This window comes from Neovison vison, chromosome 9 (genome assembly GCF_020171115.1).
Source record: "Neovison vison isolate M4711 chromosome 9, ASM_NN_V1, whole genome shotgun sequence".
NCBI classification, from domain to species: domain Eukaryota; kingdom Metazoa; phylum Chordata; class Mammalia; order Carnivora; family Mustelidae; genus Neogale; species Neogale vison.
Window position 1 is genome coordinate 97336096 of NC_058099.1, and position 15404 is coordinate 97351499.

Below are 15404 nucleotides of genomic sequence, written 5' to 3' on the forward strand. Positions count from 1 at the left end.
ACAAAATGGATGAATATAGAAGACGGGAAAAACAGAGAGAGAGAGAGAGAGAGACAGAAAGAGAAAAGCAAACCATAAGAGACTCTGAACTATAGAGAACAAACTGAGGGTAGATGGAGGGAGGTGGGCAGGGGATGGGCTAAATGGGTGATAGGTATTAAGGAGGACAGTTCTGTTGAGCACTGGATATAATACATAAGTGATTAATCACTAAATTCTATTCCTGAAACCAATATTACACTACATGTTAACTAACTAGAATTTAAATAAAAATTTAAAAAAAGATGGATTACTTTATAAATCTTGATGCCTGAATAAATTTAGGCATGCTTTCAGATACAAGAGAAACCTAGAATAGAATGGTTTATGCAAAACCTGTTTATTTCTATCACCTAGCAAGTCTGGAGGTAACTTGCTACTAGTGTTGACTAAATACTCGCATGACCAGTGTTTCTGATTCTTTCCCCTACAGTTGAGAGAAGGCTGCCACTGTCTCAGGCATCATGTGCAAGGCGGGAAGAAGGGTAAATTGATGGCACAGTTAAATCTATCCTTTTTCTTAGGAAAACAAAGATTTTCCCAGAATACATCGACCAGTGTTTTGCTTTTCCTGACCTAAGTCAATTACCCGGCCACTACCATCTTCAAAAGATGCTAACCAAGTAAGTAGTGAGGGAAAAGCAGTGAATTGCTCTGCAAACTAACACTGTCTACAGTTGTGAAAGTGGCTATCCATGCCCAAGAAAAAAAACCACTTTCCCAAAAGAAATACAATACACACCAAAAAAATACACTCAAAAAATCTTGTACTATGTGAAGGTTAACTGAGACTAGAAGTTCAGAAACTGAATGAAGACAAAGACACATTTAAACATGTAAAAAAATAAAATCATGTGAATGGGAAAATATATACAAAGTCAAGAGTCAAGCAATAGTTTTCTTAAAGGAGTTACTACCTTTAACATCCAAAAAACTGCCACAAATTAACAATAATCCAAAAAGAAAGATGAATAAATGGTTTATAAAGGCAACTTACAGAATAGCAAATTAAATGGCCAAGAAACATTTAAAGAGGTATATTAATATGTAAATTAAAATAAGTTATCACTTTGAAATCAGAAAACTTCTCAAAGTTAAAAAGTAACCATTTTTAGTAGAAGGGTGGCTTTATTTACTAATGTTGGAAATATGAAACGTTAGTCTTACCCATTGATATCTGGTAATTTCTATTAAAATAAGAAAACACAATTCAATCCATCAGTCTCACTGCTAGAAGTAGGTTACAGAAAGAAAGAAAGAAAGAAAAAGCTCCAGAGGTAAGGACACGGTTATGACTGTCTGTTAGCCCAGTATGCTATCCTACCTCTTGAGGGCAGTTATGGATCATTTTTCCTAATGACAAAAATGAGAATAAACGTGTCAGAGTTGGCTGAACAAATTATGACCTGTCCACACCATGGACCTTTTTCAGTAGTTACAAGTTACTGAGTGCAAAATATGCAAAACTGTGTAAATAATATAAGCCCATCTTAGGCAATGAAAACACACTGATCTGTGTGCAAAGATATTAATGTGTCTGTATGATAGGGTAAAAAGAAAACTATGAAGTTGACTACCATTGCTTATCTACTCACAGACTGTGTGGCGGGAGTTGCTATGAGTGGAGAAAGTGCAAAATTCAGGAGATAAAATACGTCACACTCATACAGTTATATGTATGTTTCAGTGTATTTTTTTTTTTTAAATTAAAAGAAAGGCTGTTTTCTTGTGGGGACACTTCTGTCAGTGAGTTGGCATTGTTCTCCACTGGATGGGAACTCCTTTCCTGGGTAATATCCTTTCCTACCTCTATCTGGTGCTCAGAGGAGAGGCAAAAAGCCTCTTCCACCTGTGCCTTGCATCTGGAGACTGTCCTTCTCTACCACTAGAGCAGTGCCATGTTCACGTATGTATGGCCCATGTCATCTCATTCACTGGGGAAAGACCGGCTGGTCTCCATTCTGTACAGTGCTCACACCCATGCTAAACCCTGGTGTCTACACTTTGAGGAATAAGGACATCATAAAGCCCTTGAAAGTGGGAAAAGAAAAAGAAGAAATTTCATTTCCCTTGAACTCTAATATTCATTTTTCTATGATGATTAATAATAGAAAATTAGCTGTCTTACTGATACAATCCAGTTGCTTCTTGCCAACATTGCTAATAAAACTCTAAGAATTAAAAGGTAATTCAGGGGCACCTGGGTGGCTCAGTGGGTTAAAGCCTCTGCCTTCGGCTCAGGTCATGATTCCAGGGTCCTGAGATCGAGCCCCACATCCGGCCTTCTGCTCAGCGGGGAGCCTGCTTCCTCCTCTCTCTCTCTGCCTGCCTACTTGTGATCTCTCTCTGTCAAATAAATAAATAAAATCTTTAAAAAAAAAAAAAGGTAATTTCAATGATAAAACATATTGGGCAAAATGTTAATTTTGGTTGAAGTTGGTTAAAGGGTTACTATATGTATTTTTTGTACCCTTTCTATTCTTGAAGACTTCTATCCGTTCTCTATGTTTGAAACCATTCCTAAGCAAAAAGTTTAAAAAGTTAAGAAAAAAAATATCAGCTATTGGGCTGGCCTATTTGTCCTCACTGGTTTGAGACATGGACATGAACTTTAACCAATAAACAAAATAAAATATATTTCTTGTAAAATTTGCTTCTATGGGAATACTTCTTCCAGTTTCCCTCCAGTATGAATTTTATGGCATTTTAAGAAAATGATGTATCCTCATAAAACTTATTCTCCTTCACTGTTTATGATGTCTGGTAAGATGTAACTTTTGGATGAAAACTTTTTGACATACAACTCTGTAGTATGAGTAATTTATAACAGGTTCAAACTTAGAGATGTCGTTCTCATTTTCAGGAAATACACAATTTCACTCATGTACAAACACTGAAAACTGATTTCTGAATGAAGCTATTTCCACATGAAGTGCATTTATTTTGTCTACTTGCAGCAGAAATTTTTTTTAACTTCCATGTGGGTTCTCTAGTCATTGCTTTTATAGGGGTCTGTCTCCAAAATGAGCTTCTGGGGAAAAATGAGTTTCTAACCTTTGTTTCTCTCATATGTGAATTTGCTGATGTTCAGAAAGTTAACTTTCCAGTTTCAAGATGATTTTCTAGTCATTGTATTCATAAGGTTTCTTTCCAGCATGAATTCTCTGCTGTGTAATGACATAATGATTTGTAAATAAAGCCCTACTCACATTTAGTAAAACAGAAAACTACTCTCTCCTATGAATTATCTGATATATGATTAAATGTTGGTTTGAGTGAAAGTTTTCTTATATTTACTGAATTCACAGAATGAGATTTTTTTTTAATTGTTAAAATTATGGGGCACCTGGGTGGCTTAGGGGGTTAAAGCCTCTGCCTTTGGCTCAGGTCATGATCCCAGGGTTCTGGGATCGAGCCCCACATCGGGCTCTCTGCTTGGTGGGGAGCCTGCTTCCTCCTCTCTCTCTGCCTGCCTCTCTGCCTACTTGTGATCTCTGTCTGTCAAATAAATACATAAAATCTTTAAAAAAATAATAAAGTTAATTTAAGGTACATTTTAATTAAATTTAGATTGTAAAATTGTTTTTTAGAAAGTTTTGCTGTAAATAAAATGAATTATATTACAGTAGTAGCATAAAAAGATACGTCAAATTCATACTACTCCCCCCGGTAAGGTCTTTGCTGCACATGCCTTCAATCATACTGACCTTGGAGTTCCTTCTAAATAAGATTCAACTCTCCCATTTCACCCGTAACTGTCCATCATCCATTCCCCAACCAATTCCCAATGCCCCTTCAAATATGTGGAGGCCCCTCCCCCTTCTTGTGCACTCTCTCTTTCTCTCAAAATAAATAAATAAAATATTTTTAAAAATAAAACGTAAATAAAATGTACCTGGGAATAAAAAGGTTGAGAATCACTATCTCTGTAATCCTTCTAAATTAATCTTCAAAATTCTTATTTTCAAACCCCTGGGCTCTTAGACTAGTCTTCATTAACTTCACTTCCTATTTATTATCCAAAAGGGGGTTAAAAACACACTATTAAAAAAGAAACATGAGACTCTCTTAGTCAATCTTCTTTTTGCTAAAGTCTGGCAGCTACCATAATAAAATTTGACACCACCAAAGGTAATTTTCTCTTATGTATCAAAGTTTACAAAATCTTCAAGAAAACAGTAAATGCCTTCACTTTTAGCAACAAAAAAGTGAATGTCACAAATTCAGTGACACAGTGTCACAAATCAAAGCATTTTCAGTTGTTAGTTTGAAAAAATTTTCATTTTTTTAGTTTGAGAAGTTTTGGTAATTAAAACTATATGTATTTCTGGGGCGCCTGGGTGGCTCAGTGGGTTAAGCCGCTGCCTTCGGCTCAGGTCATGATCTCAGGGTCCTGGGATCGAGTCCCACATCAGGCTCTCTGCTCAGCGGGGAGCCTGCTTCCCCCTCTCTCTCTCTGCCTGCCTTTCCGTCTACTTGTGATTTCTCTCTGTCAAATAAATAAATAAAATCTTTAAAAAAAATATGTATTTCTGACCTCCACACTGCTTAGAAAGGAACAGCTCTCGGCGCACTGAATCTGCTGACAGAGTAGGTGATACAGACCAGTACTTTGAGAACTAAAAATGGTGGAAGAAAATATTAAATATATTTAATTCTGTGATGGCACTGGACAGCTACCAAGAAGTAAGAAACTGCATGAGTAAGATTAGAGATAAGACATAACCTCTGGAATTTGGGGCTATTTATTAAAAAGAGGTGTATGCTAATTTTTAAAGCAAATGCTGGCCAAGAAAGTTTAAGACAATTTTTGACAAATTTATGTGACCTATTGGTACAAATACTAGGAATAAGCTCCTTCCCAGGATGAGGCACCTGGCAATCTCCCTAAGTCTATGTCTCCACAGTATCCACTAGCAATAAGAGTGAAAAACACCAAACAAGCCTTCACGAGGAATGGAGCCCAGTTTTACATACTCTCATTACGTGACTGGATGACGACAAACAGGGGTGTTCGTGCTCTCACCTAGTCACGTGTTAGAGTCAAAGGCAAATCTTCTCTGGAAGAAGGCATCATCCAGACCATCTCAGCATCTCGACAATTTTTAATATACAGTGTCTAGTAGTTGATTTAAAATCTCCAGGCATAGGAGAAGACAAGCATCACTAAAATCTGAAAGAACCAAAGGAAAAAGGTTAACAGGGTGTAAATAATGGGGTTATTTCTAGACAAAGCAGAGGAAGATAATGAAACAGAAGCATACTTTGCATAGATAATAACAAGAAATTTCCCAAAATGTGAAGAAAAGAAAAACCCTCACTAAGCTACAGATTTAAAAAACTACAAATCCCAAACACATAGAAAATCACACCTAGGTGTATCACTGTGCAGTTGCTGGCAGCCCAAGATAAGACATGAATTTTGAAGGAACTAGAGAAAAGGGGGGGAAAAAAGCACATTACCTTCAAAGGTAATTACACTGAAAGCTTATTTTCCAACAAAACAGTGAAATACAATCTTTTACAAAATATACTCAAAATACTAATACAGAAAATAACTGTCAACTTAGAATCTTATATTCAGTAAAATTATCTTTCAAAAATAAAGGTAAAATAAAGACATTTTCCAAGATACAAAAACAAGCACACACTAAAAGAAATGCTAAAGGGTCCTCTTCAATCAGAGTGAAAATGATTCTAGAGTGAAATTTGAAAGAAGGAATAAAAAAGGAATTTAAAAAGGGTAAGTATGAGGATTAATCTAGAGGAATAATGACTGTGAAACAATGACTGACCAAATCAACTACTTACAAAATCCAAATGCATTAACATTAATACTATGTAAGTCAAGAGGGAAATAAAAGAGCCATTTTTGTAGCTGCTCACCTCATCCAGAGTGGTGTGGATACTAATTTAAATTAGCCTTCAGTAAGTGATGTGTACATACCGTATTAACATCCTTAGTAGTAGATTTTAAAGCATTGGTAGCAATAAAAATGGACATTTTAGGGAGCACCTGGGTGGCTCAGTGGATTAAAGCCTCTACCTTCAGCTCAGGTCATGATCTCAGGGTCCTGGGATCAAGCCCCACATTGGGCTCTCTGCTCAGCAGGGAGCCTGCTTCCCTTCCTCTCTCTCTGCCTATTTGTGATCTTGGTCAAATAAATAAATAAAATCTTTTTAAAAAGCAGACATTTCATAATGATTAAGTTTCAATTAACCAGGAAGAATATAACAATTCTAAATTTGAATGTATGTAAAAACAAAGTCTCAAAATATATAAAACAAAAATGGGTTGATCTAAAGGAAAAACAAACTCACAAATATTCTGGAAGATAAAGCATTTCTTTTGGAATCTGATGGAATAAGTCTGGAAGAAGAGAAAGGGTTTGAAAACACAGTAAAATTAATTTGTAGAGACTGGGAGGGGACAGGAGGGGTACTCTTCCAAATGTGAAACTCTGGGGTTTTTTTTTGTTTGTTTTGTTTTGTTTTGTTTAGATTGTTTATTTATTTATTTATTTATTTATTTATTTGACAGAGAGAGAGAGAGATCACAAGTAGGCAGAGAGGCAGACAGAGAGAGAGGAGGAAGCAGGCTCCCTACTGAGCAGAGAGCCCGATGCGGGACTCGATCCCAGGACCCTGAGATCATGACCTGAGCCGAAGGCAGCGGCTTAACCCACTGAGCCACCCAGGCGCCCCGAAACTCTGTTTTTTAAGAAGACAAATTCAAATGCAAACAATAGCCTCCAGTAGTAACCCAGCATGTGATGACTATGTAGAGAATGTATTAACAAAACTGGAAGAAAAGAATTCTAGGTCTTGAATCCATTTTCTTAATTTTTCTTTCCCAAACAGAAATGAGTAAAAAATATAGATTTCTGTGGATGATGTTAAGAGTTCAAAGTGCAGACTAAGTCCTGTGGTCTCCGGGCCAGCTCGAAGGTGGCGGTGAGTAGTCTGCAGGGCGGCTGCTTACCTCGCTGGTCACTTTGGGTATGGATACAAGATGGGAAAACTTTATGCCTCCTAGGTGTGAGTTACCTGGGTCATGGCGGGGAATTAATAAATAAGGGAACATACTGGTTAACTAAAGAGGCCTGTGAATATTCAAGTAAGCCTGTGGCTCTGACTTGCTAATGTCAAAGTCAAATAGAAAAATGTTTATCCAAATTTCCACATACTGATACTGTAAACAATAAATAACTGACTTCCTAAAAGGAAAAAGAAAGAATCCTTTCTTTTGTCTCTAATGTCAATATTCACAAAAACTTTTAGATTCTCTTCATTACAGCTCTGAATGGTCTACACTTTTGCTTCTATTTCAGCATCCTTAGACAATGAGAAATTTTCCTAGCACTCTACTCATTAAGAAATTCCTTTGGTTAATATTGAACACAGCCCTGAATTTATAAAGCTGCTTATCCATAACATGAAACAAGAAAGACTGCCAAATCCTCTCCTTGCATACTTAATATTATTTCAGGGGCTTGACAATCCCAGTATCTGTCCAGGAATTAAGCATGACCATCACACATTGTTTAAACACTTTCTTCAAAATGTCTCCCCCATACGTGAAACAGGACATCAGCTCTGTGATCCAGACATTCATACTTCTGACCAGAGATAAGGCGGCTTTACCTCCTGCTTCTTAGTCAAGCTTGTAGCCTCTCACTGCTTTGTATCCCCACATCATGATTGTGGCCCTGGGCAATCTACTTCCCCAGAATCTGATTTCTGATGTGCACTAAGCTGTGGCCTCCAGTTTAAGGCCTTCCTAAAGTCACTGCCCTTGTAAGGTTTCTGTTTAGCATGAATTTTCTGGTGCTTAATAAGATTTGATCTGATGGTGAAGGCTTTTCCACACTCAGCACATATAAATGGCTTCTCCCCTGTGTGAATTCGATGATGTTCATGGAGCTGTGATTTCTTAATGAAGGCCTTCCCACAGTCACTGCATTCATAGGGTTTCTCTCCAGTATGAATTCTCCTATGCCGATTTAAATGTGATTTCTGGATGAAGGACTTCCCACATTCTGTACAAATATAGGGTTTCTCTCCTGTATGAATTCTCTGGTGCATAATCAGTGTTGATTTTCTTGCAAAGGCTTTCCCACATTCATTACATTCATAGTGTCTCTCTCCAGTATGAGACTGCTGATGTATGTGGAGGCCTGACTTCCGAGTGAAGGCTTTTCCACAGTCACTACATTTATAGGGTTTCTCCCCAGTATGAATTTTCTGGTGTGTAAAGAGGTTTGATCTGTCAGTGAAGGCCTTTCCACACTCAGCACATCTGTAGGGTTTCTCTCCTGTGTGAATTTGCTGATGGACATGGAGCTGTGACTTCTTCGTGAAGGATTTCCCACAATCGCTGCATTCATAAGGTTTCTCTCCAGTATGAATTCTCTCATGGGTAATAAAATGTGATTTGTGGAAGAAGGCCTTCCCACATTCAGTGCAAACATAGGGTTTTTCTCCTCTGTGAATTCTCTGATGCATACTTAGTGTTGACTTCTGGATGAAGGCTTTCCCACACTCACTGCATTCATAATGTCTCTCTCCGGTATGGCATTTCTGATGTATCCTGAGCCGTGACTTCCAGGTGAATGACTTTCCACAATCACTGCATTTATAGGGTTTCTCTCCAGTATGAATTTTTTGGTGTTTAATTAGATTTGACCTGTCAGTAAAGGCCTTTGCACATTCAGTACATATGTAAGGTCTCTCTCCAGTATGAATTTTCTGGTGTATAATGAGATTTGTCTTGTGAGTGAAGACCTTCCCACATTCTGTACATATAAAGGGATTCTCTCCTGTGTGAATCCGCTGATGCACATGGAGTTGTGACTTCTTTATAAAGGACTTTCCACAGTCACTACATTCATAAGGTTTCTCTCCAGTATGAATTCTCTCATGGGTAATAAAATGTGACTTCCGGATAAAGGCTTTCCCACATTCGGTACAAACAAAGGGTTTTTCTCCTGTATGAATTTTCTGATGCATACTTAGAGTTGATTTCCTTGTGAAGGCTTTTCCACATTCAGTACATTCAAAGTGTTTCTCTCCACTATGGACTTTTTTATATGCATTGAGATTTGAATTCTGAGAGACATTTTGCCCACATTCACGATATTCACAGGGTTTTTCTCCTATATGAATTCCCTGACATCTGAGTGGATCTGACTTCTGGATAAAGGCTTTTCCATATTCACTGCATTTACAATTATTCTCCTTGGTGTGAGTTTTCTCATGATTTGACTTAAGGGACAAGTCCTTCTCATACTCAGTGCGTGTGCAGGGTTTCCCTCCTATAGAAGCCTTCTGAGGTACAACAAGTTGGGGCTTCTGAGTGAAGACTGTCTCACATTTGCTGCATTCATGCTGTTTCTCTTCAGTATAAATACTTTGATCTGCAAAGAGGTGTGGCTTCTGGATGAAAATTTTTACATAATCAGAAAATAAACTGAGCTTCTCTTCAGTATGAATTTTTTGATGTTGAATGAGAGCTTGCTTATGACTCAGAAGTTTCTTGCACTGGTTATATTCACAAGCATTCATTTCTGTATGAGAATTTATATGAGTGAAAATATGGCCATAGCCAATAATCTTATCAAGATTTTCTGTTGCATTGTTTCTATAATCACATAAGCTTGTAATAGGCCTCAAACTCCTTCCAAACGATTCATAGTTCTGGAGTCTTTTTCTTGCTGTATTTACATGACCAATTTTCCCAATATCCTTATACTCACAGTCTCTCTCATTAAATAGTGTTGCCTTGTTGATAAAGGGAACTTGTGTTACATTTGTGTTCTGGTTTTCCTCACATCTCCCTGTCTGTCTGCCATCTTGCCACAATTCTTCCAAGATGGAATATGGGTCATCTCTTGTGAAGAGATTAATTCTCTCAAACTGGACTGAAACTTCTTTAGACATTCCCTGCTGTGAAGTCTCAAAACCAATATCCCCACCTAAAAAAGAAGGAAAAAACAAAACACACAAAGAACAGTTAAGAGAACATAGAAGGGACAATACATACAGTTGACTTGGGTTGATTACAGAGAAGTGTGAGATAAAGTGTTATATAAATATAACAAATATATGTAAAAATATATATGAGTAGTAATAGATTTATATATAATATATGGCAATAATACAAATATTTGTTTTGTATTTAGTAAATAATAAGCAGTAGCATGTAGATGTGCCAGGCATTGCCCTAAGTTCTGTAATTAACTTAGTTAGGCATCACAACCCACTGCTCTTGGTATCAGTATTGTCTCTATTTTACAGATGAGGAAACTGAGCCACAGAAGAGTCAGGTGTTTGCCCAAACCAAATGTTCAGTAATTGGAGGAGATTCAAAGTGAAGCCACATCAGCTCTACGTATGTAGCAGAACTACACAGTAAGCTGTCAGAGGAACAAAGTGACGAACTGCGTAGCTTAAAAGAAGTATCTGTGTCTATATCCTTGTTATCCTTATTATTCTTTTTAAACCTTCATCCACTAATCTCTCTACATTCTCCTTCCCTGTTAATCACTCTGCCCTAAATACCCATGTGTTTATGTAGAGTAAAACTATTTTTTTAAAGATTTATTTATTTATTTCAGACAGGGAGAGAGAGAAAGCACGCATGTGAGCTGGGGTGAGGGGAGGAATAGAAGGGGAGGGAAAGGGTCAAGCAGACTCCATGCTGAGTGCAGAGCCTGAAGAGGGACTCGATCTCATGACCCCGGATCATGACCTAAGCTGAAATCAAGAGTCAGACGCTTAACCAACTGAGCCACCCAGGTGCCCCTAGAGTAAAACTACTGTAGCTTCATTCATTCTGACTTAGCCAAATGGCAAAAAACACCTATGATTCAATTCTTTATTCTGGTTTGGGGTGCAGAGATAGATGTACTCAACAGGAGGCATGTAACAGGAGAAAGGAGCAGCTGTCTGAAGCAGGGCCTAAAAGCCTTCCATCAGAACCTCTCCTCTCCCTTCAGCAGTAAGAAACTTGTAGCCAAGTTCATGGCTGCCCCCGAACAACAGACTCATTTATGGTGAGGTAAAGCCAAGTAATTCAGTGCTTATCAGTCAAATGGGAGTAAAAATTATTTTGTGTGACAAAGCCCATATCCTAAGGAATTAGGCATGTCTCCACAACCCTCTTCTCTTCCCACTGGCTATATTCCAGACTGGTGGCAGCCGGCTCTGTGGCTGGTAATGCCCTAGGCACAGGCTGGAAAACTATGACCCTCAGACTAAATCCAGGCCTCCACTCAAAAGCTAGAAATGGATTTTAAGTTTTTGAGTGGTCAAAAAAAAATCAAAAGAATAATTACATGACACATGAAAAATAAATGAAATTCAAATTTCTGTGTGCATGAAGTTTTTATTGGAACAAAGAGATACTCATTCATTGATGTAGTGCCTCTAGCTGCTTTGGGGCTAAAACAGTGAAACTGAGTAGTAATGACAGCAATCACATGGTTCACAAAGCCTAAAATAATGACTTCTGGGCCTTTTCAGGAAATGTTTGCCAACTTCAGCTCTAGGGGATGGCTGTGCAATGACTTGGGAACTGTCACATGATGCCGGGTCAATATTTATGTTCTGAGTTACTGCCTTAGGGTCTATTAGTGACAGGAGCTTGCTTTCTCCAATACACCATTCTTGCCCAGAATAAGAGAATTAATAGTCCAAATTCTGGAAGAGTATATAAGACATAGTAGATTCTCAGTAAGTATTTACCAAAAAAAAAAAAAAAGATACTATTAACTTATTCGACTAGAGTTCTTGAATATAGACGTAGTCTAACCTCATATCCATTTCATTCTGCCTCCAGGGCCTTGTCATGCTCCCAGACATATTCTTTAGGTGCTACGTTACAATTTTACTCACACACATTAACAGCTTTTATTATTCCTGAGAACATCTAATACTGGATCTTTTGCAATCTTTCAGTTTCTTTAGCTTACAAGCCATTGAAACACCCGACAACATTTACATTACCACCAACAACGTACAGTGTAAAAATCTGTTCCTGTACTTAAAAGTTTAATTATATGCAGTTCCTGTCACCACAGACTCAAATGCTCATTCAGTAAAATACAGGGCCATAATTTCAGGCCAATAAAATGTATATATGTACGCTATCTTTCCACTAGTCACTCAAGTCCTTTTTATTACTAAATCCAAACATATACAGTTGATCATTGAACAACAGAAGTTTGCACTGCATGGGGCCACTTAGATGTGGATTTTTTTCAATAAACATAGTATAGTACCGTAAATTTATTTTCCTTATGATTTTCTTAATGACATTTTCTTTTCTCTAGCTTACTTTGTCATAAAAATACTGTATGTAATATACCTAACATAAAAAACACGTGTTAAATGACCGTTTATGTTCTCAATAAGGCGCCGGTCAACAGCAGGCTATTAGTAGTTAGGTTCTGGGATAGTCTAAGTTATACATGGATTCATGACTGCATGAGGAGCTGGCGGCCCTGACCCCCACATTGTCCATGGGTCAACTATATTCTTTTCCCCATTCAGCTTTTTATTTCTGATCCTCTGTTCCTTTCTTTTTTTTTTTTTTAATATTTTATTTATTTATTTGACAGACAGAGATCACAAGTAGGCAGAGAAGCAGAGAGAGAGAGAGGAGGAAGCAGGCTCCCTGCCGAGCAGAGAGCCCAATGCGGGGCTCAATCCCAGGACCCTGGGATCATGACCTGAGCCGAAGGCAGAGGCTTTAACCCACTGAGCCACCCAGGCGCCCCCCTCTGTTCCTTTCAAAATTCATTATTCTTTCACAGATCATCTAGGGGTCTCTCTTTTCTTAAAGTATTAACAAACAACAGATATTCTGAGCCACTCATAGTCATACTTAATTGGCACAGATGTATACTGTAACCAACACTTATTGGACAAAGGCTGACATCTTAAACATTTCATGCAGTTCTTTTCCCTTTCCAATTACAATTACTGGCCCTCTGAGTTGCTCCTAGCAGAAAAAAAAATTTTTTTAATCACTCTGAGACAGAAAAGTAACCTCCTCTGCCTGTTGCACAAATTCAAGAATTTAATTTTGTTAAATACTCTCCACAGAAACATTAAAAAAATTTTTCAAAAAAAGACTCAGTTATCACATAGTTTGATGTAATTTTGCTGAGTTTCTGTGGACTGTTGAATTAGAAAAGGAAAAAGCCGTGTGTGCTTATGCATGTAATGGTCAGGTCCACTCAAGAGGTAAGTGAAGTCTAAGCACAAAGAGTAAGTATCTGAATCGGCCCAGATGACAAAATAATTAAATGGTCAGATGTACGGGGATCACTAAAAAACATTAAAATGAAGTAAATAAGCAGGGCGCCTGGGTGGCTCAGGGGGTTAAAGCCTCTGCCTTCAGCTCAGGTCATGATCCCAGGGTCCTGGGATCGAGCCCCGCATCGGGCTCTCTGATCAGTAGGGAGTCTGCTTCCCCCTCTCTCTCTGCCTGCCTCTCTGCCTACTTGTAATCTCCACCTGTCAAATAAATAAATAAAAATCTTTAAAAAAAAAAAAAAAAAACGAAGTAAATAAGCATAATTATGGACACTAAACAGAGACAATGCAACCTGCAAATATGAGGCATGTTCTTTCTTTAGTTTACAAACCCACTGAGAGAACAATTTGTCACGTTACATAATAGGCAGTACCTTTAGTTTGGCTCCATATAGCTATGGCGTGGTAAACATGGTGTTTTAAGCAATGAAATCTATTACTAGCACCTAAGATATACTAGTCAAAAAAAAAAGACATGGGTAGAGATTAGCACATCCAAATAGGGTTAGAATAACCTAAAGGCATGAGAAAATATAGACAGGGTTTTGAGTAGTAACACAGGAAAGTAATAAGAGGAGGGCATCTAAATGGTATTTTCTAGAAGACAAAAGTTACTAGAAAGGGCAGAAAGAATTATTTGATAAGATGAGTCACAGGGGGGCACCTGGGTGGCTCAGTGGGTTAAAGCCTCTGCCTTCGGCTCAGGTCACGATCCCAGGGTCCTGGAATTGAGCCCCGCTTCGGGCATTCTGCTCAGCAGGGAGCCTGCTTCTCTTCCTTTCTGCCTCTCTGCCTACTTGTGGGCAGTAAAAGAAAATGTCAGGAAACATAACTACTACTGTCATATACAGCAAAAAGCTGTCTCCTGAATGTAGTAATGGTACACGCAAAGAGAGACACAGGAGATAATAAAAGAAGGCCATGTCTAAATGACAATTCTGAAGCACTAAGAGGAAAGAGAGGAAATGAAAAGAACTCCTCAAGAATGTGTCCCACAGTAATTTTTTAAAAAGGTAAATCAATGAGTTTCTGAATGTGTAAGAAAAGGATTTAATGTTGTGTTGGAGGTGAAAAGGATTTAATGTTGTGTTGGAGGTAAAAAGAATAAAAATGCTAAGAGAAAGGGAGAAAAACCATAGAGCAGGATCCTAGACCCAAAGTACCAGTAATTAGAGCACATTCCCTCCTAGAAAGTCAAGCCAAGACAGAGGTACTGATACAGGAAGAGGCCTTAAGTGGGGATGGCTTTCAGATGTCCAAGGGGACTATACCAACTTCATCCATGCAGTTCCAAAAATGCGGAGTATTACAGAAGTGTCTCGTTAACAGCATTTCACAGCTGCCAGCCTCTGCCAGTACAACTCCAGTTCACGCATGCTGGCCCCCACGTTCTTGTTCTCTACTCACCGAGAGAGCTGTGGCTTGAGATTTCACCATCCAGCATACGTGGCTCTTCTTGCTCCAAGCTAAAGATGACTTCTTGTTTGGGCACTTGACACCCTATTAACAGGAAATAATAGAAGACTGGGTTTCTGAGGCCATTCAATGAAGCATTCCATTTACTTTTCAGAAAAGTTCATACAGAAGAGAAGTATATTGATAATACCCTAAAGGTATAATTAATAACATAGAACAAAATAAGAACAAAACTATTATATACTTCAGATGTCCTGCAGTTTTTAGAACTCCCACATACCTCAGAAATCCCACATATTTCAAAAATTCCACTGAGAATGAAAATGTATTCAAATAGGTATAGCCTTCTCGCCAGTGGAGCTATGCTTACCCACTGAGATCAAGTTGAAATAATTTTCCAGCATTACGTCCCTGTACAGGCTTTTCTGAGCAAGGTTCAATTGCTGCCACTCCTCCTTGCTGAAGTCTACTGTTATATCCTTGAATGACACTGATCCCTGAAAAACACATTCCTATTCAATATGGAGGATGAGGACTGAAGAATGGAAACAAGATATTTAGGAAGTTACTTTTAATAATGCTTAATATGCTACAACATACAAGGTTCTCACTAAACACCAAATATCCTA

The 15404-nt window shown here is 38.1% G+C and overlaps 1 protein-coding gene across 5 annotated transcripts in view; it reads right to left on the reverse strand.

Annotated features, from left to right (window-relative positions):
• Positions 1–6687: 6687 nt before the first annotated feature.
• The window catches only part of ZNF484 (zinc finger protein 484), a 28662-nt gene continuing 19945 nt past the window's right edge, over positions 6688–15404 (reverse strand). For all 5 annotated transcript variants that reach the window (XM_044266024.1, XM_044266023.1, XM_044266021.1 and 2 more), the window contains exons 3-5: positions 15146–15272; positions 14767–14859; positions 6688–10013 (exon numbers count right to left, since the gene is read on the reverse strand). In XM_044266024.1, coding sequence (XP_044121959.1) covers positions 7735–10013; positions 14767–14859; positions 15146–15272 — 2499 coding nt within the window. In that variant the 3' untranslated portion in view covers positions 6688–7734. The remainder of the gene's footprint in view (positions 10014–14766; positions 14860–15145; positions 15273–15404) is intronic.